Below are 26,077 nucleotides of genomic sequence, written 5' to 3'. Positions count from 1 at the left end.
ACCGGTTAAGCTTAAAGGTACAGTTGAACTCATTTCCTACTCACCCTCATGTTGACTGATTATTTTCAAAGTAATTGTTCATTTTTAGTCATAGACAGAAATGTTAGTCTATTTTAACGTAGTGGCTGGAGCTCGGTTGTCTTCGTCTTAGTCCAAAAATACACTTAAAAACAACCAAATAAAAGACTGTGAGTCTACGCCACTAACAGTCCTTAAAAATACAGACTTTTTAAAGTTCCTTTCAAACTATTTCTCATGCCGAGACTTCATAGAGAAAATAACGTTATAGACAAGCAGTATGGAGGTATTTGGAGGTTTTTAAGTGTCTTTTTAGACAAAGATGAAGACGAAGACAACTGAGCTCCAGTCTCTGAACAAACCCCTTTTAAAAAGTAACAGATTATTTTGAAAATAATCCCAACCCTTAGTTGACATGAGGGCGAGTAGAAAATAAGTGAAGCTTAAAATTTGGATGAACTATAACTTTAGTTATTGTGAACCTGGTACGTCGAAATAACACAACATACAAATATCATAAGATATAAATATATATATAAACCAATACCATAAAATGCAAAAAATACTTTAAATCACCCCCAGGTCTCTGTTCTTGGAGGATCGTCTCAGGAAGATGTTTTTAAAATTAATTATGTAATCCTAAGAAAACAACAGAAGTTGAATAAACAATATACAGTATGTTGATATTATATCAAAAAGAGTGTCTGGTATTACTCCCAGAATAGTATAGCTTAGAGATCAACAAAAATGCAAAAACAAACATTTTCTGTCTTTATTGGGGTTGCTTGAGTTTTATACAGTACATGTGTTAATGTTATATTAGATACCATGCCCTGATCCATCTTTACAGAACATTTTGAATCATAAAATTGTGCATTCAGACAGAACTAGTTGTCTTTTAGTCAGTTGTGTTCCAGTTGTTTCCCCACTCCTGTGAATGTTGTCATGCAGTTCAAACTGTACGCAACATAACATTAATATAAAGAGCTTAACTCATGTACACAATATCTGCTCTGTTGACACCTAAAATCACAGATTCATCAAATCATGAAAAAACACTTTGTTATCTACAGGCGAGGATGAGAGTTTGCTTCGGAATAACTGGTGGGAGGGAGAGAAAGAGTTTTTGATCATTTAATTCAAAGCAGAAGGACCTAAGAAGGACCTTGCCCAAAGGGGAACACCACAACTCTCTTTTTTTTGTCTCCTTCAAAAGCTAATGTTTGTCCTTGTGTCGTATCTGTTGAGTTAACAACATCGTTGAGGTCAGTTTATACTTTTGTGCTTCAAAACTTGCTGGAGATCTCATGCAACACAAGGTAATTGAAAGTGAACTCGGTCAAACGACCAAACAAATCACCATTAGCAGCGGAAGAGAATGTTTCATTGGTAGAAGGAGACATTAAAACTAGCTTCTTTAAAAAAAATAAAAAATGATCCATTCTATGAATCATACTTTAAAAGAAGCACAACGAACAAAGATACTAGATAAAGAACGTGAAGCAGGCAGTCCTAAGTAACAAGTCGGCATTCTTATCTAATCATACATCAATTCAAAAGTTGGGAATAAAAGCGGTACAGAATCAACGGTACAGGATATGCGTCACTGGTTTATGGTCTTTCCATCGCAGCTCTTGTCAACCAGTCACAAACGCACAATAGCAGCAAAACAAACGTCAACCGATTTTTCAAATGTGACTCACGATGAGCAAGCGATTATACATTCAGCGTGTTACAGAAACAGGAAGAGACAGAAGCATCAACGTTTTCTTTTGATCAAAGCTGGAGGATGTCATTGACGATGTCTTGTTGCTTGTTCCTCGGTGTGTGTGTGTGTGTGTGTGTGTGTGTGTGTGTGTTTGTGTGTGTGTGTGTGTGTGTGTGGGAGGGTCGATACGCGTCTCTGTCTCTGTCACACTGGGGTCGGCACGTGTCCGGATTCACCGGTTAGTTGTTAGTCATGATCCACCAGGAGGCTGCGGAGACGGAGGTGTTAGAAAGAACAGAGGCAAACATCATTTGAAGCCATGTGCTGTGTGACTCCAGGCCGCTCAGGGCAGTCAGTCACGATGTCTACTGGCCGCTAAATGAAAGCAGATGTTGGAACGATTGGCTATTTTCAGATGTGCCACTTAAACAGAAGTTAGAAAAAAAATAAAAAGTTTTAGTGGTTCATACTTATTCATTGTCCTCCTGTCCCCATAACTACTATTGAAATCTGATACTTTACTTTGATATGTTTGTGACCAGATTTGGATAGTTTTGATAGATTTTAGACTTTATTGATCTCTCAGGAGGTCTCCTTCGGGAAATTGTTTTTCCAATTAGCACACAGCAATACAGTTGATAATTCATAAAAAAAAAAGTTTCTATAAAAAGAAAGTACAAGATGACACAATCTAAGTCTAAGATGAAGAACATAGATCAACGTCAAATAACGAAGACAAAGGATACAAAGATTAACATAGAATAGAATGTCATGATACTTTATACTTTCACTCCACAACTGCCATCAAACTCAGAATTAAACAATCTAATAACACGAGGAATGAATGAGTCCCTGAGTCTATTAGTGTTGCATCATGGGAGGAGCATTCGTAGCAACCTCCTTCTCTGTTCACTGATGACAGTGTTCAGAGGATGACTCTCATCATCCATGATGGACAGTAGTTTGTCCAGTGATCTCTGAGCAACTGTCACCAGTGAGTACAGCTTCAACCACAGAGCAAACCCTCCTGATCAACCGGTCCAAGCTGTTGACACTCCTCTTGGACACATTCCCACCCCAACACACCACAGCATAGAACAGGACACTGGCCACCACAGACTGGTAGAACATTCAGAGGAGCTTCTTGCAGATGTTAAATGATCGAAGCCTCATCAGAAAGTACAGTCTACTCTAAACTTTCTTATACACATGGTCTGTGTTGCAGGACCAGTCCAGTTTACTGTCTAGCCACACGCCGAGGTACTTATAGTTGTCAACTATCTCCACCTCGTCACCTCTGATGGACACTGGACATGGTTTTGTCCTGGACCTTCCAAAGTCCAAGACCAGCTCTTTGGTCTTTGAGATGTCCAGCTGCAAGTGGTTCCTCTCACTCCAGTCCAAAAAGTCACATATCAGACTCCTATACTCTTCTTCGCTGTTGTCCCTGATGCATCCAACAATGCCAGTGTCGTCAGCATACTTCTGGACGAGACTCAGCTCTGAGTTGTAGCAGAAGTCTGAAGTGTAGATGGTGAAGAGGAGAGGGGCCAGTACTGTCCCCTGAGGTGCTCCTGTACTGCACACCACAGTGTCAGACGTGATGTCCTTCAGTCTGACATACAGTGGTTGAAATCCAGGAGACCAGACCAGGGTCCACATGCATCTGTGTCAGTTTGTCCTGCAGCAGAGTGGGCTGGATCCTGTCAAAGGCACTTGAAAAGTCCAGGAACAGGATCCTCACTGAACCACTTCCTTTATCCAGGTGCATCTTCTACACCAACCGCTGGTCGGTAAGCAAACTGCAGGGGGTCTTGCGCGTGCTGGACTTGTGGCCAGAGATGTTTCAGGACCAGCCGCTCCAGTGTCTTCAGCAGCTGCGAAGTCAGTCCCACCGGTCTGTAATCGTACAGCTCGGCCAGATCTTCTTCGAGACTGGAATGATACAGGAAGTCTTCCACAGGGTTGGTACTTTCCCCAGCTTTAGACTGAGGTTGGAGACATGCTGGAGTGGCTCAGCTGGTTCAGCAGTGCAGGTCTTTAGCAGTCGAGCAGACACCTTATCAGGACCAGCAGCATTCCCTGGACGAATCCTCCAAATAATCCAGTCAAGACCTTTTTGGTTGAACTAGCACTTTCTGAAGCTTTTATTTTTCCTTTAGTACAATCATCAACTGGTCTCTCTCCTCTCTTCAGATCATGCTCAGTCATCCTCTAAACATTGTCATCGGTGAACAGAGAAGCAGATAATAGAGTGTAAGAAAGAAGATGCTAATAGATTCAGGGACATTCATTCCTTAGACTGTATAACTCTGAGTTCGGGGGCAGGAGGAGAGTGAAGGGATGATCTATTCTATTCTATGTTAATCTTTGTATCCTTTTAAGATCCTTGTGTTTGTCTCCTTTTATCTTTGCTCTTTGCACTTTGTTCTTTTCATTTGCACTTTTTTCTTTTTCTTGCATTTATGACACTTCTGTACCTTCTATTGTCTGCTGTGTCCCTTCACTAAATTGTTTTAATTCCCTCTGTTGTGTTCAGGACCTGCATTTGTATTTTGGACATTTACTATTTTGTTTGACGCAGAGACTGGTGGTTACTTCTCCAGACTTCATTGAATCTGATCTTGCTTTGGGAAAAAAAGGAAACTAAAGGGCGTCCTGGTCTTTTGGCAGCGAGAGTACGTACTTAAGTTTTTTTCGTCTATCTTTCTCATTTCCACAACCTTCTACAAATCGAGCCGTTGTGTCAAACACACAATTGTTTTTAGTTGTGCATCACCACCACTTGAGTTTTGTTTTTTTTATCCTGAGATTCTTGGTATTTCTAAACTAAAGGCTAAAGGTCCAAACTAGGTTAGGGTTAAAATCAAACACAACAGCAAAACAGTCATCTCTAATGCATATCTACAGGGTGTAAAATAATACATATTTGGCATTTAAAATATCATAACCCATTGGTTAATTAGTTTGAAACACCTGCTTCAGGTCAAAATACTCTGAAGCAGCGGTCTCCAACCAGCCTATACAGGTCCTGAGGCAATTGTAACCAGGCCGGACAGAAATACAATAGTAATAATAAGAATAGCTGTTCACAGCAACAGCTTATAGTGAAAGCGAGAGTACCATCTAGAGACTCTGGAAATAAGGAGACTGAGTTTCATGAAACTTCATCAACCCATCACTACTTAGTAGCTGAGAAACCTAGATAAGCATCATCTGTCTATCCTTGTCTGTTTGAGTCTGAAATGAAGTATTCAAATATGGGTTGAGCAGCTACAAGATGCCCACAATAGTATATTTTGCTGGCACTTTGTAAGAAACTTACATAATTGGATGTTACTGTTCGAGCCAAGAGTGGCAAGATAATCGAGAAGCCAACAACATATCAACAGGGTCTGAAATAATACATATTTGGCATCTATATTTAGAGAACACAGAATATAGCTGGTATTTTGTGAAGAATATTGTTTATTTTCCCGTTTAATTCTGGACTCCCTCTGGCTCTTGTGATGTACAACCTCGTAATCGCTCCTTCCTCTGCCTCCCCACGGTTGGACTGAGACCCTCACAGTGAAACCCATCAAAGGCCCGCGAGTGAAGCAACTAATGACGTCTCCCTGTGTGCCTCGAGCGCTTGTAAACAGTCAGTGAACGGTAATACACAAAAATAAATGAGGGGATAGAAGGCAGGCAGCTCCCTTCTGCCGCGCCGCTATTTATATTCACAGATAGTTTGTTGGTTTGCTGTCATGTTCTCTGCGTTGTCGTGACATCTATTTTGACAGTGTTTTTGTTTACGAAACATTATTAAAGTAATGATGATCCAAAATGACTGTTTCACTTTCTCCCCTAGTGGAAAAAGATTTGTATTTTTGACCTTGTTATATACAATATTGTAAGTTAAATAGAGCACATATTAAGTGTTAATTCATGGCAATGGCATGTATGACAAAACAAGGTTTAAAGTATATTTAGTGCAGATTAACTCTATAATAAAGTGCATTTGCTACAAAGCCCCTCGTGGCACATGAAAGAAGAACAAAACTCTAGATCTTTTCAAAGTTCTTGAGATATTTTTTAACCTTCTTGAGATTGTTTTATAATTCTGTAGATCTTTTAAAATTTCTTGATGTTGTATTAATCTTCTTAAGATCTTTCTCATCGTCCCGAGATCTTCTTAAACTTAAAATACTTGAGTTTTTTCTTCCATGTCTCCTAAGTCGTTTCGTACTTAACACATGACAACCATTTTGGTTTAATTTTCTTCAACGACTTTCAGTTTTCCTCTCTGCTCTGCTACTGCTTGAGGCTTGTTTAGTGGTGACCCATAGTAGTGGTAGAAAGACATCCTTCAACCGCTTACGGCCTCTTTCCAAAAGTCGAAACCAATGCCGACTTTAGCTGAGGGATTACCCATAATTCACTAGGTTGTCGCAGCAAACACATTGGAAGAAGGAAAACAACAAATCAATCATCATTGGGTCGACAAAGTGTTAGAGTATTTCAGTTTTATGGGTTTATTTTTTCCGCCTCTTCGGTTTTATTTACAGGAGTCCTTAGCCTCGGTTTTCTTGGTTGTTTTTTTCCTTTGCCATTTACAACTATATTCAGAATAATAGCAGTCCAACACGACTAACCAGATAAATCACTGTTTTTGGTATAAAACATAATAATAAACGGAAAATAATTTACCAGCAGGTGTAGTAAAACCAGAGGAACCAACAGACCAAACTTTAATGATCTGAATACTTCTGGGTCTGTGTAATTGACTAATTAAGTAAAAGGGGCGTGTTCAAAAAATAGCAGTGTGGAGTTCCATCAGTGAGATCATTCATTGTGTGAAAGAAATAGCTTTCAATCAGGTGGCCCTTGTTTAAGGATGAAGCACATGTTGTGCATGCAATTCTCTGTGAAAACTGATGACAGATATTGGGTCGTGCCAAAACATTGTTCAGAAGAAATTCGTGCTTTGATTAAAAAGTTGATTGGAGAGGGGAAAACGTATAAAAAAAGTGCAGGAAATTAGCGGCTGCTCAGCTAAAATGATCTCCAATGCTTTAAAATGGAAAGACAAACCAGAGAGACGTGGAAGAAAACATAAGACTACCATTCGAATGGACCGACGGATAGTCAGAATGGCAAAGACTAAGCCAAGGGTCTGCTCCAGGGAGATCAGAGACGGTCTGAAGGTACCTGTGAGTGCTGTGACAATGAGAAGACTTATGTGAGGCTCATCTACCAGCAAGAAGCCCCCGCAAAGTCCCACTGTTGCAAAAAAGACATGTGCTGAAGAGGATTGCATTTGCCAAACATCATGTCAACTGGCCTCTGGAGAAATGGAGAAACATTTTGTGGACTGATGAAAGTAAGATTGTTCTTTTTGGATCCAAGGGCCGCAGACAGTTTGTCAGACGACCCCCAAACACTGAATACAAGCCAGAGCACACTCTGAAGACCGTGAAGCATGGTGGCATCATGATATGGGGCTGTTTCTCTTACCATGGTGTCGGGCCTTAATATTGCATACCAGGGATCATGGATCAATTTGGATACATCACAATACTTGAGGAGGTCATGCTGCCTTAAGCCGAATGGGAAATGCCCCTGAAATGAGTGTTTCAAAAGGACAATGACCCCAAACATACCAGTAAGCGAGCCAAATCTTGGTTCCAGACCAACAAAATTGAGGTTATGGAGTGGCCAGCCCAATCCCCGGACCTTAATCCAATTGAGCACTTGTGGTGTGACATAAAATTTGCCGTTTCTGAGGCAAAACCCAAAAATGCAGAGGAATTGTGGAAGGTTGTCACACAGATGTGCAGCAGTTATCAAAAACAGGGGTTATTCAACAAAATATGAGGTAACTAATTGTCAGGATTGCTAAATGTTAATATTTTTTCAGTTTATTTAGTAAATATTTTAGTTTGTAATGAGAAATCCCGACACTGCTATTTTTTTGAACACAGAAATATCACCTTTTCCTTCATATTCTGTAAAGTAATTACATATTGATACTTGTTTCTTTATGATTTGTTGTGCAATACCATGTGCAGCGTTCCTAATGAAAGAAAATAAAAAATATTATAAGGATTTTGAGCTTTATTCACTTTTTTAAAAACACTGCTATTATTTTGAACATAGCTGTATATCATTTGTAGTCAATCTACTTTTTTGCACAGTTTTCAAAGTGCTGTCCCATTCCTGTTTATAGCATTTAAAGTCTTTGTAGCTCCTTACACAGGTGACGTCAACTAACGTCACCTGCTGGCAGCAAGTTTGGATCAAGAAATATGAAAACAAAATATTCGCGAGATATTTACACCGGTATCAGCACCGAAGACGTGTCATCCTCCTACTGCTGCTATATAAATATATATATATATATATATATGACGTAAACATCACTGAGATGGCGGCCGTTTAGGGTAGAAAGTGTCCATCGAGCCATACTCAGTTTTGTGGGCGTTTTAGTACGCCAATTTAGTGTGCATGGCGCACTACATTTGACATACTAAGAATTGAGACGCACTTAGGCACTAAAAATACTGAGTTTAAGGACGAAAGTATGCTATTTAAGACACAGCTCAGGTGTGCGAGTCGTCAAGTGTTCCATTTGGGATTCAGCTAAAGTGTCAGCAATAGCCTGGTCACCCCGGTTGATTCCTCTTGTTTTGTAGGGTCACCAATTTTCTCCTTCTTCTTGTTCCTTTATTTCTAAATTCAAACTTTGGGTCTATGATGGGCCCTAGCAACCCCTTTTTTTTCCTTCTGCTACCTGCATTGGTCTGCTTGTTTCCACCACTTGGTGTTTGATCTGGTTTTCTTTGGATTCATGAGATATGGATTCGATGAGTGATATTGTTTCCAAGTACATAGGGCTACCTCTCAACAATTTTCCATATGGTTACCAATACCCATACCATTAACTTTTACACCGGTTCCTGAGCAATGCCAAATGCCTCAATAGAAACTTTTACTTGTTACGGTTTACGCAACCACCACACAGACACACGTAGATATATGTTATTAGAAGTAAGTTATTTCTATTTATATAGCGCTTTTCCAGACCAGGGTCACAAAACGCTTAAACAATCACAACAATACTCAATAAAATATATATATAAAGGGTCAAGATAACTCTTAGAACAACACAGGAGTTCCAGAAAATCAAGGAAAAGCCGGCACATATAAAAGCGTCTTATGATGTTTCCTCAACCCTTAACAGTGAAATTATGTTTAAATATATGCATGCGAACCCCGTCGGTGGCCGTAACCCAAAAACATATCCGTTAACAGCATATTATTCCTTTGTAGCTCCTAAATGCTAAGGCCTTGTGGGGCAATAGCCAGTCGTCTTGGTAATCCCTCACAGTGGCTGTAAGTTATCCAATAGTCCATATAGTGAAAGGTTTTCACGGGGTCTCACATGGCGCTATAAAAACATTATGGACAAGGGCTTGGTCACGAGAGACCAGACCTTTACCGTGAGTGAAAATCTGTCAAACCTGACTTTACCTGGAATATGCTATCATCAGATCACGGTGAAAAGATGAAATTTAATTTTCAAAATGGGAGCACATCAGACACATCGCCAGGTAGTTCACTATTCATATCCTGTCAACATTCCACTAGCACTGACATTACAACTTGACGCATATTTTTATTTTACGTTTTTATTTTGGATTGAAACTGCATAAAAACGACTTGTATTCAAATTTTTTATTCTTGAAATTGAAATTGAATACGTTTTTCATTATTCAATAAATCATAAATTTTGAAATGTAATTTTTCTTTTTAGCCACAATATTTTATTACACTATTATGGATAGATAATGTGAACGTATGGACATTTATGTTTAAATACTGTATATCGTTTTTTAAAATAGATTACGCCCAGTTTTTATTGACAAAAACTAGTTCATTAAACTGAACCTTTAATGCTTTATACATGTAAACCACCCAAGCCCTTTAGTTTCATCCTATACACCATTAGACCATCATCTAAAAAACACAACTGAGCCTATGCCTATACCAACACAACTTTCTCTCCATTTGGATTTTTCAGTCGTTCAATTAATGTCCAAAACAGTCCGTGACAAACTGTCTAATCACAAGTGTCAAAGTGGTCGTTTACAGTAGCCAGGCAACCCACCCACGCATCCAAACCCTCCATCTGCAGGAGACACGAAGAGGCAGGAACGGTCATTAATGCATCTGCCTTCAGAAGTCGTCCTGTCGGAAATGATTCCGTGATGAATGCTTCAGCATTACCTTCGCACGGCACCTCGTGTCTCAAACACTGTTAAGGATCAGACACGTTCTTTCAAGTCATCCACGTGAAAAAAAGCTGTTAATTATCCATTGACGCCAGCGATAGAAACGAAGGGCACTGATTGGTTGATTTTCTTTTCATGTACTTGACCACATGTTTTTTTTCTGTCATATACGTCTATGAATTTCAAACGGGACCGTGTTGTCGTGACTAATAATTGTCTCGGGTCATCTTCAGTGCGTTGATGGGTTCAGCTGTCAATCACCACCGGCAGCTCAAATGTTGCGAGGTGTCGTGTCGATTGGTTTGAGGGGATGTTGCCAACGAGAGGTGATGACAAGCAGCGGACGGTAATTGACGCCTGTTTCCTCTGACTTCAGAAAATAGATGTTTAGTATTAAAAGAATAAAGGCTGACACTATATTATCACTTCATCAGGATGTGTAGAGCGACAGGAATCAAGAGGTGGAGTTCAGGTTGTAATATACAAACAACTTAAAGGAGCCTTAAGATATTCTTGTTCTTGTATGTTACCAACCTGGCAGCAACATAGTAGAGACGACCTCGGCATCCTCCAACAAGTCAATGACGCCGCGCTGGAACTCTTTACTGTCAATGGACTGCTGGTAACTATGGAGATGAAGGCAAAAGGAGTGAAACATAAGACACAGTTGACGTGGAGCGAAATTATACGTCACAAGAAAAATGTACATTCATAGCAGACCCGGGCTAAGTGTGGCCCTTTCAATGTATGTATGTGGTAATCGTGAAGTCAGAGGGAAAGCCGACTCATGTGGAAATATTTAACTAAAAGGTTTTTTTTTACTTGTCTTTTATTATTTAGAACTAGTTTATATTTAAATAAATAATTTAACATTTAGACTTTCTCTTTCTCCTTCTTTAATTTGTCATCCAGGAGCATTTTTCAACATAAATTGAAATACAATTTAAAATATATTAAGTGCTTTGATATCTTATTTCAGATTCATGGCATTAATATTTGAGTAAAACGTAAGTAAGAAATAGTTATTTGTAAAAATTTGTTCAGAATAAAATCGCTAGATAGATTTTTCAAACAATATTATTTTTCAATTTTGTGATGAATATATTAAGACAGAAGTTCACATTTATTGCAAAATTAAACATCAATATATTGATTAAAAAAAACAAAACAGTTATGTTAAATTATGTTACATATTTCAATTGATGTTCATAAATATTGTTGTATTCTTTTGAATATTACAGAAGACAAAGTTAACTTCAGATACTGTAATTAATATATTGAATTAATTATTTAAAACTCTCAATTATAAAAGTAACCGAACATCATCAAATACTGTTTTGATTATTGTCCAACTTAATTTTCTTCTTTGCCCCTCCCCTTTTTTGACCACAGGTCATTTTTTTGTCTTTTAGTTTAACAAAAGTCGTAGTGTGAAAGAGTCAAATATTTTCTATCTTGCCTATGGATGTTTATATTAGGATGAATGCAGTCAGTTTTGAGTGTATGATGAGAGATTTCATGCCATCTGCTCGACGAGAAATCTGCCAAACCGTCTGGCTCTTGTGCACACACACACACACACACACACACACACACACACACACACACACACACACACACACACACACACACACACACACACACACACACACACACACACACACACACACACACACACACACACACACACACACACACACACACACACACACACACACACACACACACACACACACACACACACACACACACACACACACACACACACACATGCAAGTATAGACACACACAGTGGACTACTGACCTCATCCAGGAGATTCGGTCCTGCCAGAACTCATAAATGATGTAACACGACTTGCCCTGGAGCCTCTGAAGTGACACGCTGTCATTAGAAGGAGAAAAAGGGGGCACAGAGGAAGATGGACATTAGAGTTCTATTAGCATTTGCAGTTTGGGGTTAAGGATTTTTCAAACTTGTGATTTAAAGCTACTACCGGGGTGGAAGCAACATTATTTTCTCGTTATGTTCTGCAGATGAAATGGGTTTCTGAACAGGCTATGAATCACAGCTCAATGAGACTTGCATTTCCTTTCTGTGATGAAAAATATCAATATTTTCAGGTTGTCACACTTTTCGTTGAGCTCACAGATAAACCTTTTTACAGAAGTGTTTAAAATGCTTGAATTATATGATGATCTGTACTTTAATACAGAATTGAAGCACATCAAGGTCCAAATAAATTCTGAATGAGATTTCTTATTCAATCAATTTGCCCACACATGGTGGGTTTGTTTGTTTCCGTGATTCCGTTTCACTTTCAAGTTCTCTTGCCTCCCAGCTCACCTGCTTCCAATCAGACTGTAATCAGGTCAGCTAATCGCTCCCCACGAAGGATAAATGTGACGACTATCACGTCAACAGTTTGTTTTTAAAGTTAAGTTTTGTTCATATTACCTGGAGTGCTTCCTATGCACGTCTTTTTTTAATCATCACTTCAACTTAGAAACTATCACTCTGTTCATCCATTGTTAGTATCTTGTGTAAAAAACATTGTTTCTGGCTCCCCCGCAGTGTCCAAGGTGTAACTGCAATGTCCTAAAATCTCTGTTACGCAATTGCAAGATACAGCATGTTCATTTTATAGAGGCTCTTGTTGTGAGAGTTTGTTTTATCTTCAAAAAGGCTCTCAGTACTTCATATGAAAACACTGTCTCTGAGCCACTGCTGTAAAGATGGTGGTCACATGACACTCACAGACTGTCTTGGTAGGTTGTCCAGAAGAAGTTACATAGGATGAGCTTTTAGTAAAATAATAGTTCTACTGCATGATTGACTGTTCAAAAATTAAACCAATCATTATAGAAAATATAAAAAAATAGTTTCAAAATGTTATAAATGTACTACTCTATATTTTACAAGACAAACATTACTTCATTTTTGTATGTGAAATGGTGCCCAACCTTTGCTTCTTTGTAAGTAACTATTTATTATTTATTTATTATTTATATTTTGAAAAATGGGGAGGATTTTTAAATTGCATTTAGGAATTATACTGCCACAATTACAGTTACTAGCAAGTAAGAAGATTTCCAGATAGTTGTTAAAAGAGTATAAGTGTCAAGAGTCGAACCATCAAATGAACCTGCTGTCTGTTAAGTACTAATAGAGCTTTTATTTAAAACATCTTGCAAATAATAATTAAATGAGATGTTAATGGGACTTGTCTTTGGTTGTGGAATACATTCTACCACTATTACAAAGAGCGCCTTCTGATGATGGCATTCTAAGTTTAAAAAAAAAAGCCAGGTCTCATTGAATTAGCAGTTTAGAGAAGATTTTAAAGCAGAGAGTGGCCCTTACAAAATGAAGAGACTGTATCATGATACATCTGTAACACCTCACTAGCATCTTCTATTCTTGAAATCACAATTGAATAACTAATAATTTCTTTAAGATGTTATATCTTTGCACAAAAAAATAAGCTATTTTGGATTGTGATGGAAAGTTATTGAGCTAGTGTTTTGAGTTTCATCAAGTAAGTATTATGGTTATCATTGGTTGGGATTTAAATAACTAATTGGTCTTAGTTGGAATGGAATATCTTAAAAGGACAGATAACGGGTTTACTCAGATAAGCCATCAGGGTAAAACACTAACATTAGTTTGCTTCATTTATTCATTGTAGTCTGTGTTTTTCCAGGTGGAAACTTTGTTCTTGTCTTTTGAGTTGAAGTTTAAAGATGCGGCGGTAACAGTTCCTATTTCAGAGTTAAATCGGACATTCTATGAGAAGGTTCTGTATTAATCTCTTTGTACAAGTAAAGTAATTTTTGACTTGGAACCAAACCGGATCAGATGTCTATTCTTTAAGTTTACAGCTTTAAGCCAGTTTCCACAACCTGTCAATTCCTTTTTGTTCAAGAATCACATATGGCCTAGAAAAAAATTATCTTATAAGTCAAAAATAAGCATAGCCCCTGCAGCCGTGTTCACTTTATAACTAGACCTAGATCACACTTTCATCATATAGTTTAAACTTTTCTTACTGCAGGTTGTCGCTGTGGGCCGAGGTGGCTTCGCTGTAGCTCTTCACAACTTTCTTAAACTCCTCCACATCCTCTTCCTTCACCAACATTTGCTTTTGGACCAGCAGTACATTCTGTAAAAACATTCAACGAACAAACAATTAAAACAGCGGAGTGATAAAACTCACATTTATATCATTTACTTTTGATATTGAACGTAAATGGGTGAAAGCTGGTGAGAAAAAAGGCAGGATAAATGAGGACAAATACCTCCCTTCACAGTACTTGCACCAGCAATTTATGGACTGTGGAAGGAAAAATAGGGGCTCAGATTGACTTACAGACTTGTACGTGTTGGCCAGTGTGTCTTCTTTCAGCGGCTCCAGCTTTGGACTCTGAAGCAGAAGGACATAAATAAACAGACGCCAGGACAAACATTTCGCTGGGTGAGGATGTAACGGGAGAAAAATCTCTACAAATTTTAATTACAACACATGGTTAGCAAAGAAAGATGAAAAACACAGAATAGAAGACAAAAACTTCTTCTACCTCCACTGGACGTCTTTATTTTTTTTTTTTAAACAAAGTGAAATTGTTTGGTTTCTCAAAATGTTTGACCCTCACAAGTATGCCTGGAATCCTCTTAAATTGCCACATTTCATCTTCTGACTTGAGAAAATACTGCTATCAAAGATACAGAAAAGAATGAAACTCTCAAAAGCTTGAAGTAGAAACTTTAAGAGATTGAACATATGATTGTTTTACATCAACATGAAATGAAATATTGAAAGCAAAATGTTGAGATGGTTAACTCATGTAATCTTGTGTTTGTACGGGGGATGTTGAATGAGAACATGACCTTTTGAGGCAGAAAACCCATTCCGGTGGATTTGTGAGCACAGGGAATGATTTCCTCAGAAGGATGTGTGATGTTTCAGTGTCGCTGCGAGGATGGATATTGCAAGAAGGTTATGAATTGAAATTGCCTTCCAGGCCCCCGAGCTCTGAGCAAACCTAGTCATGAAGAAACAGGTGAAATAAAGAATATTGATTGGAAAAGAAAAAGGGTCGGAGCAGGACTGGAACCCTGCACACAGAATTAGCACTTGCAGCAAAAGGGACCACAGTAAGTCTGTCCCTGATGACTCCAGATTTTCGATCGTGCTTATGCACTATGAAAGGAAAGGTTTACAAATTTATGTGAGTTCTTCTAAAAGGAAAAATGGATATATGGCTCTATCTTGGATATATTGGGGCGACTGTGGCAATGAGAGTGTTTTGTTCGCTGCTGAACGTTGTTCTTTCAAAGTATTGTTGCATTTCTGGACATTTAAGCAACTCCTTCACGTTTTTTTGTAGAATTTCAATCATTTTCGGTCGGCTATCAAACAATCAGCCCAGCCGTATTTAAATGCTGGTTTTCCTGCAGACCGGCGTCAGCTCGTTTCCACGCACACTAGTGGTCTGGCTGATACTGTCTGGAATATACCAGTGTGTGTTGTTTGGAGAAACAGGAATACTGTGGACTGTGTATATATTTCAGAAAAGATTCCAAGGAATTAACACCATCTTTAGGATGTTTTGTTGCACTTTTAATATTTAAAAAAAACATCATTTAACTGTCTCTTGTGTAAATATCACTTCAGTGAATTATTATCCTCCACTCCGTATTTAGGTAATCCTAAACTTGTGAACAAAATGTATATTTACCAACATCAAGTATACATTTAATTGCGATATTGTCTTTTCATTCCTGGAGGCTAAATCTATCTTAATTTTCTTTGCATTTTTCCTACATATTGAATGTTAGTTTTACCCTAGGAGTCTCTGTATAATTATTGACATTGATAATATCTTGTTCTTATTGTATCTCAAACACTTGCATATTTATAGGTGAACTACATGAACATTAATCTACTTTAAACCAGCCCTCAGGCCTTGAGTTTGACACATGTGCTGTAGAGCCTTAAATGAATAATGGATCATAATAAATCAACTTGACTTTTCATATAAGCAACCTTCAAACTTTCAGTTAACCTTAATTTTTTTTTTTATTATAAACAATGAAAATTTCTCGAGCAAAGGCAATCTCTAAAACAACATAGATGTTTTGTCAGTCCGTCACTGACTGTTGATGTTGCAGACCAATATGGTGACAAGGTAGGTAAGAGAAAACCTGCAGTTTTCGTTTTCGATTTTCTAAATCAATATCTAAGCTTTGTCTCTCTGAATATCAACAATTTCTGCAGTATCTGCAGTTCTTTCAAGTAAACATCGATCCAATACGCTCTCCTCTGACAGCTGAGCCATCAAACAATCCCTCCAGGCTTCATTCTTTTATATTTAGTATTTCTTCTGTTGGATAAATCTTATGTCTCTTCTTGAGGCGAGACACTGCAACACACAACATCTACATGAAGCTTCATGAAACAGCTGACGAGGTATCATGATCCATCTGACTTTATTTTTAAAAGGCCACTAGAGAAAACTGTCTGAAAATGATGTCAGGTTTTATTGATTTATTAGATTACAGCCAAATATTATAAATCAGAGAGTGCCATCTAGTGGCCTCTCAAAATGAAGACACTGTATCATGATACCTCATCAGTTGTTTAATGAGGCCTCATTAAGCAGTGTGCCTTTTGTAGAGGTCAGTAGGTGGCGCCCTCATTTTAAATATAGCGTGAGGTTTTAAGCTGTTCAAAGGAATAGATTACAGGATATAGTGCCATCTAGTGGGCTCTTATAGCTTTTATTCTATGTAAATAAGGTAAGGTAAGGTAATACAGAATGTTATAAAGAATATTCCTGATCTACATAATTTGGGGTCAAATCAAAAAGATTAAAAAAACAACAACAAATATTTTCTACTGAGTCTATCAAAGCTACTTTGCTAACTAGTTAGCCAAAGTGCAGGGAGTAGGACAGTACACGATTATCTTAACCCTTGTGATATCTCAGGCAACACAAGGGATACCACAAACGCGTTTGTTTCGGGGCCTTCGGGTCACCTTGACCCTGAGCTGACACGAGGATTAAACATTGTGTACAGAACTATAAGGAAAGTTCTCTCACCTGACACTCAAGTTTGTCCAACAGTTGTTGCAGCCGGTTGATTTGAGAACACCAGTTTTCTTCATCGTCCACACTCTCATCTGGAGATCATCAAACAACTAGTAAGTAGTCTGAATTGCATGAATAATAAAAAATGACAGATCTTTTGATGTACTATTGAAGGTATTTTATATTAAATGTGAAGTACTACAGTAGATCTCAATCACAACTCAGAGACCATATGATGAAGACGTAGGGTTTGTGTTCTTTAAAACATGTGCAAACCTGTTCGATCACTAAACAAAGCTAGTTATGAAGATATTTTTAGTCTTTAAGAGAAACTAAATTGAATTTTAACATGCTTACCATATGCTATCAAAGCTAGCAAACCTGAGGGTAATTTAGAACTCAGAAATTACACATTTTCAACATAGGTTTGTGTTACTTGGATTTCTTCACTCTTGTTTTAAAACTAGCTCTTTACAACAATGTTTTATTGACACAAACCACTCACCTACAGTACAGGGGAAGATATGTGCACAGCTAAGAGTGTTGCTCTCCAATTATCCAACCATTAAATACCATTTCAATCACTTACTAAATCTTAAAAATCACCAGCAATCTAAGGTTCAGCCCTTTGTGCTGATAGCTAAATTACACTCAATGGGATTGAACCTGTCAGAACCGTCGGGTTTTAAAAGGCACTTTAGATCATTTTTAATTTTCCACTGACATCCAGGAATTTACTTTAATATTAAATAATAATAATTAAGGTGCTCCTGAAGACATATGATGGTTCTATTATATACTGTACATAATTTTTCTTCCTGTAATCTTTCTAACAAGAGGATGACTCTGTGGGTTTCTATTTTGACTTCTAGTTATTATAAGATGGAAAATATGATAAAGGATGTTACGTAGCTCAGGCGGTAGAGTGGCTGGCTTGTGGCTTAAGAAGTTGCAGGTTCAATCCAGTGGCGGCTAGTGAAAAATATTTTAGGTGGGGCGTAACTTTTCCCTCCTATCCTATATACTACATTTAACAAATTAACAGATTAATAGTAAGCAAGAAAAGGTTATTTGTAGAGCCTTTAATCCAATCACTTTAAGTTAATGGTGGATAATAATGTTTATTATGCTCCTTGTTTCATTCCAAATGAAAACATATTTGAATTATACTCTCATATACATCATAACTAAATTATTAAAAAACTAAAAACCAACCTGTCGACTGCACCAGAACAATAGAGATACTTTCTACCAAATGATCACAAACACACACAAATATACTGCAAAGAAAAAATAAATGAAAATATATATTTTAAAAACTAGGATGACTTAACTAATAAACTAACTCAGTAATAAATAAAAACAACGAGTTGAATGTTGAACTAATTAAAATGTTGGGAGAAGGACTCGTACCGGCAAAATTTCACGTCCTCAAACTTCCAAAAATGTGTATCCCGCAACCAAATGAGCTAACCAACCTGACAAATTAGTGTGAATGTTTACTATTAAGTATTAAAATCATGATGTTTGGCAGAGACATAGGACTGTCAGCTATCAGCGCCCCCTATGGGCCAGCCGCCACAAGTTCAATTCCAGATCTGGATAAGATTGAGTCCAGGAGTAAGACAATTATAGCTGGTGTGCTGCGTCACAGCCTACTCCCATCAGTGTTCGTTTGAACGGGAAACATTTTGTTGTAATCTCCTTCGATAATATCGTCAACTTATTGTCATAAAATAATCATTATTAAGTACTGAAAATATCAACCATACATTTAAAAGGTAGAAAAAAAACATTTCAATGATTACATGTTTCAATATTTACATACATCGGAATATTTTTGGATGATAAATTGCATTATTCAATGAAATAAAACTGAGTGTCTTTTTTTTAAATGTTTTAACTTTAAACTTTTACAGCTCAACTGAGAAGAAAATGTGAAGTTTGTCGTCTTTGAATGTTGTAGCTCAGTCAAGAAGTGTCTAAATGTACAACACACTTTTTGACACGAGTATTAAGTATTCAGGGTTATTGAGGCATATGACGCCCAGAAACGAGGATGATCGTTTCCCATTTTTTTCCCCTGCAATGCCGTGTGTCTTACTCGCGGTGGGAATGTCCGGGTCAGAGGGGGACATGCACAGGTTGTTGTGACTCTTGCGACCGCAGCGTCTGCCGTTCCTCTGTCCCGCTGTCATCACCGGAGCTTTCACTTCCCTCCTGCCATGACAGCCAGGGAGACAAACAAGGGAGGGGGAGACAGCAACTGTCAGAGGAGAAACACAGATATTGCAGAACCAGCAGAGCGAGGGTGTCACAGAGGGAATATAAGAGGAGGAGATGGAAGATGAGAACGCAAGAATCTATGTCTTGAGAAAGTACATGGGCTCATGAATAATGCACATCGAGATAAAGACATTTATATATGACGCTGCATGAGGACTTCAGTAGGACTCGCTGCATCTGTAACGAGATTCTTATATAAACTAACATGCAAAATTAATATCTATAATAATGAGAATGTAGCCAGTCGTTTTATGTATAATGATGCATACAGTATTTTGATGTTCAGTAATAAAAACGTGACTGAAGTTGTGTCTCCAACTAATTATTTTTTGTCAACCGTTCACGTGTTATGATACACAAAGATCTTGATGATATTGAAAAGGTTTAGCCACCAAAAATGTCATTTTATATGAAACGCTGATAAAAAAAAAGTACTTTATCCACTCAAAATAATGTTCAAGACAGTTTTTGATGTCTCTACATTTTCTCTACTCGTTATTGATAATTAAATTGACCGAAAAGTTCTGTTGTTGGCCTCATGCAAGTCTATGTAGGTTGTTGTTTTTCTATCTATGTTTATTTGAAACAAGTCAGGAGAGTCTGGTTTTCACATTACTTGCCCTTTAATAAGAACATCATAAAAGGTGCAAAAAGAACCTTTGGAAAAGGCAGGTATGACAAAAGAAAACAAAAGACTGAATGAAAGACTCAAAGAACAACTCTCCTTAATCAAAATGCCAAACTTGTTTTTACATTTACATTTAGAAGACAGAAATCTTCTGAACAAACAAATGCGGCGCTTCCATTAGGATTCCACCACATCCGCTAACTTCCTCTTTGAATACTGATCAGTGAACAGAATTAATTCAGAGTACTCGGGGGGGGGGGGGGCGGGGGCGGCGGCAGGAATCTTGACACGTGCTAACATTCACATCAGGATCCTTGAAATGTAAAACATTTCCTCTCGCTTGACCGACCTTCACTCTTAAAAGCTTCGGAATAGAGAAAAAACCCTCTTTCATCTGGACACGGAATCAGCAAAACAAGCAATTACCGTGTCACTCACGTACAGAGGACAAATGGACTGTTTTTGAAAAGTTTGAATAACTTTTGGCATTTAAGTCATGTAAAACTAGGACAAAGACTCTGATAAAATTATTTTTTTTGTGTCTAAACAAGAAGGAGTTGTCTCGCCTGCAGTTAATACAAAACTGTGCAGCGAGAATTCTGACCAGCTCTAGTAGAAGAACTCACATTTTTCTGATCCTTAAAACTTATCATTGGCTGGCAGTTTCTTTCAGAGCTATTCATGGTCAGGCTCCTTCTTACATCAGTGATCTGATCCAGCCTTACACCCCAGCTCGGGCTCTGAGGTCTGTGGATCAGAATCTACTGATGGTTCCTGAACAAACTACCAGACCAGAGGAGAGAAATCCTTCCAGGCTGTTGCTCCTAAGCTTTGGAACAATCTTCTTCTCCTTCTGTGTTTGATGATCTACTGACTCCTTCATGAAACATCTTAAGCTTTTTATTTGGGCAGGCTTTCCCCTGATTTTCTGGGACTCCTGTGTTTGTATTATGTTATCTTTGCCTTTTAGAGTTTTTTTTATCTTTTATCTTTAGGTATTTTAAACTGTGAATTGTTTTTGATTGTTTAAGCGGTTTGTGACCCTGGTCTAGAAAGGCGCTTTATAAATAGCCCTTACTTACTTACTTACTTTAAGAGTTTTCCCCTGGTTCACTGTATAAAAAAGTAATTTACAATTTTCACTGCAGCCATGTGGGAGTGTGCGTCTTAAAAGCTCTGTTTGTGTGTTTGTGACAGTGCAGAAGATGCACACTGCTGTGCGGCTGTCTCGTCGCAGATGTACAGGAGCACAAAGGCCACCGAACCTGCCAGAGATCCACAAGAAAGAGGTTTAAAAAAAAAACTGGACCACTTTGACCCTGAAACACTTCCATGGAAATAAAATAACGGTTCTTCGGGTCGCCACTGGCTCTATGACTCACTTGCTCTGTAGCCCTCCCTGCCTGTTAATATTTCACCTTTTGCTATAATCGCTCTGTTATTTCCAATAATACCCTCGCGGCACTCAGATGGGGTGACAGCAGAGAACTGTTGAGACGGGCTGGAAAACCTCCAACCAAATTGTGCCATCATACAAAAAAAGGAATCCATCCGTTATATAATGAGTAGATTCTGTCGTGATGCAGTGGAACAAATTCTCGGTGGTAAATTGCCCATTTCTGCTTAGATAAAAAAACGCAGGCGGCCAAGTGTTAATCCCAAAAGTAAACACCACAAGGTGTAATGAAGCAAAAACATTGAGCCACAACTGGAAGCATCTATTATTTCATTTCTTATTGTCTTCTTATTCTTATTATTTTCTTATCTCTTCACCCGTCTGATGAAGATGTTGGAGAAGAAAATACAAAACAGCCAATTAGTGAAGCTGACGCTTGATCTGCACAAGCTTTGTTGACAGAGGGAGAAAATACATAGTAAAGACAGACTTCAGAGATGGAGAAGATATCCTTATTAAACTAATAAATGTCTTTTTACTTTCAGCTGTTACTATGGCGACCACTGAGCAGCTCTTTGTTGTTTACTAGAAAGCTTCTCTGTTTATTAACATGTGTCGTTCTTGCTGAATTCCATGACTTTCTCTTTGTAACTTCACTGTTTCGTGATGTTCCCTTGATCACCTTCAGTCACATCTTTGTCTTAATAGCCTTTATATTTTCCATTGCTTCACACTACTTTAATTATGATTGTAAGTAAGTAAGTAAGTAAGTATGTCATTTTTATTTGTATAGCGCTTTTCCAGACCAGGGTCAAAAAGCGCTTAAACAATCAAAACAATATTCAATAAAGTATTTACTTTAAAGGTCAAGATAAAACTGATAACACAACAGGAGTTCCAGAAAATCAAGGAAAAGCCTGAACAAATAAAAACGTCTTAAGATGTTTCTTAAAGGAGTCAGTAGACTCCATCAAGTGCAAAGAATTAAATGGATCAATGTCGTTTTTGATAGGAGGATCAAAAAAAGCTATTTTGTCAGAATAATTCCTACGTCTAAACGTATCCTCCTTGTGTCCTTATCCATCTTTCTACCTGGTGCTTCTATTTGTGAAATTATTTATCCGTTACTGCTCCTTGTGTTGCAACCATCTGGTCTTCTGACCTTTGTCCTCAAACTTCTCCACAGGAGCCGTCCCTTCTCACTTCTAATCTCTATCTGTACTTTTTCAACTTTGATTCTTCTATCTTGGCTAAAGTTTTCCAGTTGTATTTGGAGAACATCTTCTAGAATGGCAACCATTAGAATGATTAAAATATAAATGAATAGTGTAAAAATATGAAAAGTATATGAGACAAAAACAGGGTAAGCAACAGATCGCCGAAGTGTTCCTGTTCAGTCTGGAACACTGTTGGACATAAATGGACAAACAACATGCAATGAATTCTTGTTTATTTACTTTTTTCTCAGTGCTTCATCTCTCTTCCTGTTATCCCTCATCACATCCGGATTAACAACCAAACCAATACTCAATACACTACATCACCATGCCAAAGAAATACTTGTTTGAAAGGTAAGTAAGTAAGTAACAGTTATTTGTACAAAGCGTTTGAACAATCAAAAGATCAAGTAAGTTGCAAGTCATTTTCCAATAAAAAGATCTCTATGGTCAATTCATTATACTGTAAGGGGCTAAACAAGGTGTCTAGAAATGTGCTTTACAAATAACTATTACTTACTTATTTACTTACTTTATCTATTAATTCATTAATTTTCTGTCTCCGAACCCAAGTGTGTAGCATCATAGGGAACCTGTTGAAGCTCCATAGGGCAAAAGACTTGGACACTCTGGGCATGTTCATTGACACAGACAACCACTTGCACACATATGCACAAATCATAGTGATCAATTGGCCAATTTGTGTATGCCGTGACAGGGCATCCGTCCGCCTCCCGCCCAGGGTGGGCTCCAGCCCCCGGTGACCAATAAGGGTATGGGTATAAATGAATGATTGAAAGACCTATTTTTTTCTTATTCAGGGAGAGAGAACACAACTCCAAACAGAAGGGAGGTAGGTATTTTTTTTTAAGACTTCCCAAAAGAGGGGGGTTAAGTGAGCCTGAAGAACGACACTGGGGGACATATGCTGCCACCTGGTAAGCCAACAATAGATCTCACCAGGCTACATAAATTGAATCACACCGGCGCTGCTTCAGAATGTCTACACGCTGTCAACAACTTCAGATAAAAGTAGTTATTGACCAGCATGTAAACCACTGCTGTCCTCGGAAGAAAAGTGTTTTTTGATATGGAGCTATCTTTTGATATAGAACGATAATCCAGGTTTTCCACTACCATCTTGTTCAATGTTTTTCTCACTGTGTCAATTGTGTCTATTTCATCTGTAAACACTATAATATCTGAACTCATAATACCAAATACATGTATTCAAGTATTTCAGATCCAATATTTTCTGAAAAAGTAGCTTAGCTTTTCTTGAGGTGAGGTAAAAAGGAAATTCAGGAGATCCTTATTGAGTTCTTTGGCAACGGATATGCAGTCAAAATGTCGAAATGCCAAAATGTCTTTGTCGCTATTAATAAATTGCATATGTAAATGTCTCCACTTAAAATCTGTTTCTTATAAAATCAAAACTTAAAGTGTTAAAGAACTAGTGCTGCAGATCAATTTCATGACTATTTTTAAATACATGTTGAATGTCTTTTAGACACACGTCAGGGAGAATGACAGTGAAACATAAAGATCCATTGAAATCTTTGTGACTTTTCCGTTCGGTTATCCTACTCGTCTCATCCCTAAAGAGAGAGCTGCTGAAACTTACGGCGCAGGGCTGCTCTGCTCCTCCACCGCCTCCATGGCACACTGAAGTGACCTCTGCAGGGACGACAGCTGGCTGGAAGTCTCTCTCAACATAAACCTGGTGACGAACTGTCCCAGCACACTGGAGCCCTGGTACTCCTGAAACAAATGCCACGAACAAGGACCCGTTACAATAACAATCTTCCGAGGCTAATGTCGCTGATGAATGGATTCGGAGTTGAACGTTTAACTTTCAAAATTGGGATAAATGGTCCCAAACAAAAATTGATTAGACGTTCTCAGAGGAGCGTCGCTCAGACATGAGGATAATGAATCTACGACGACGAGCAACTGAAAGTGTGTCGAGGGAGTCCAGAGAACAGCGTGACAGGCTAACCAGTAATTGCCTCAGTGGACATGAACAGGAAGACTGGTTTGATCTGATTAGCACCGGCAGCATAATTATTCTGAAGACCTCCCCTCTCATTCCGGGTCTCTCTAGCTTTCCCTTAACTAGCTCTGCCGTTTCTGTCTCGGGTCTAATTACATTCTTTCAAGATCGGACCGTGCAGAGAGAAGCTCCATTGTTCTGTTCTCAAGCTGCATCTTGTGTTAAAATTGCACAACTTGTCCCAGAAAAGCAATGTTCAGGTCACTGTGATGCTTTTTGGTGGCACCACTAGTGGGTTGACGTCTTTAACTCCATCTTTACCATGAGATTGACGCTTATTTTGCTAACCCTCTAATGCTACATATACAAACATTGCAGTCTAATGTAAAATAGTTACGTATTAATTAATTAACCAAAGGATCATGAATTTAAAAAATATATATAACATCAATCGATGAACAAATTAAATATTTAATGATCATATAAATAATCATAGTTTAAGACGGCATCATTAGAAAGAAATAATACTATTTTTCTTAATGCTCCTTTTCAAAAAAACGTGTTACATTTAAAACATGAAAACTATTTGTTGTCAGGTCAGGTGACCGTAAAACTGTTAGAAATCATGTACAATTGCTTTGAAGGATACAGTTGTGAGAAAATGCAATACAAATGAAACTGTTAAATGAGAATTGCAATTGGCAGTGTGTGATGTACACTTGAATCTTACACAATTGTAGTTTTGTGTACGAACTGTTGAGAAGTTACTAATGTTACTGAGGATGCTGACTTGGCTTTTACAAAGCCATGGTTTCTTTTAATGGTTCAAACCCTAGCCTGAGCCAGGATCTCAAGCAGGCAAGTTCCCACGTGATTACATTTTCTTCATTTCCTTTTTTTGTTATTAGAAGAGGTCAATCTACCTGAACTTTACTAACCCATATTAATCGATAGTTAAACTGTTTTCTGTTTTACTGTAATGTTACAGAAATAGATTTTGGTCTTAATGGTATAATTGATATCAGTTTTAACATTGTGTATATTGTAGAACATGTGTCTACGGTTGAATAAGAAGCATTACATTTCTACAATGGCGAAAAAAAACTACTTTAGGAAAAACATTATAGCATTTTGGCTTACTGTATCTTTACCATCCCACTAAACATTTTCCATGTAGGCTTAGCTCCTCCATAAGCTCAAGTTATTTCATTGGGAATGATTAAGTGAAGTGCACTGAAGAATCCAGAGGGTCAACAGGTAAATATAAAAGTCCACTAAGAGCTCTGTGAACCAGAGAAGGAATCTTCAATCGATCCTGCAGGATGAGGCAGAGACAATACGACTGGTATGAGGTCTGTTTCTATGCAGCTTAAAGGTTCTTTACTGACTTATCAAGGGGTATCAAGAGGACCAATATTGACAGTTCTTGACTGATAAAAGCCGACTCTATGGTCTAATGCTATGTT

At 38.0% G+C, this 26,077-nt stretch overlaps 1 protein-coding gene across 1 annotated transcript in view; it reads right to left on the bottom strand.

Annotated features, from left to right (window-relative positions):
• Nucleotides 1–776: 776 nt before the first annotated feature.
• Nucleotides 777–26,077, bottom strand: part of necab3 (N-terminal EF-hand calcium binding protein 3) — a 50,969-nt gene continuing 25,668 nt past the window's right edge. Inside the window, exons 6-13 of the mRNA XM_087801204.1 lie at nucleotides 24,243–24,379; nucleotides 19,196–19,311; nucleotides 17,104–17,183; nucleotides 14,370–14,423; nucleotides 14,050–14,162; nucleotides 11,807–11,884; nucleotides 10,537–10,628; nucleotides 777–1,994 (exon numbers count right to left, since the gene is read on the bottom strand). Coding sequence (XP_087657330.1) covers nucleotides 1,966–1,994; nucleotides 10,537–10,628; nucleotides 11,807–11,884; nucleotides 14,050–14,162; nucleotides 14,370–14,423; nucleotides 17,104–17,183; nucleotides 19,196–19,311; nucleotides 24,243–24,379 — 699 coding nt within the window. The 3' untranslated portion in view covers nucleotides 777–1,965. The remainder of the gene's footprint in view (nucleotides 1,995–10,536; nucleotides 10,629–11,806; nucleotides 11,885–14,049; nucleotides 14,163–14,369; nucleotides 14,424–17,103; nucleotides 17,184–19,195; nucleotides 19,312–24,242; nucleotides 24,380–26,077) is intronic.

This window comes from Callionymus lyra, chromosome 10, assembly GCF_982586985.1.
Source record: "Callionymus lyra chromosome 10, fCalLyr1.hap1.1, whole genome shotgun sequence".
Classification (NCBI taxonomy): domain Eukaryota; kingdom Metazoa; phylum Chordata; class Actinopteri; order Syngnathiformes; family Callionymidae; genus Callionymus; species Callionymus lyra.
This window is presented reverse-complemented; position numbering and strand designations above follow the sequence as displayed.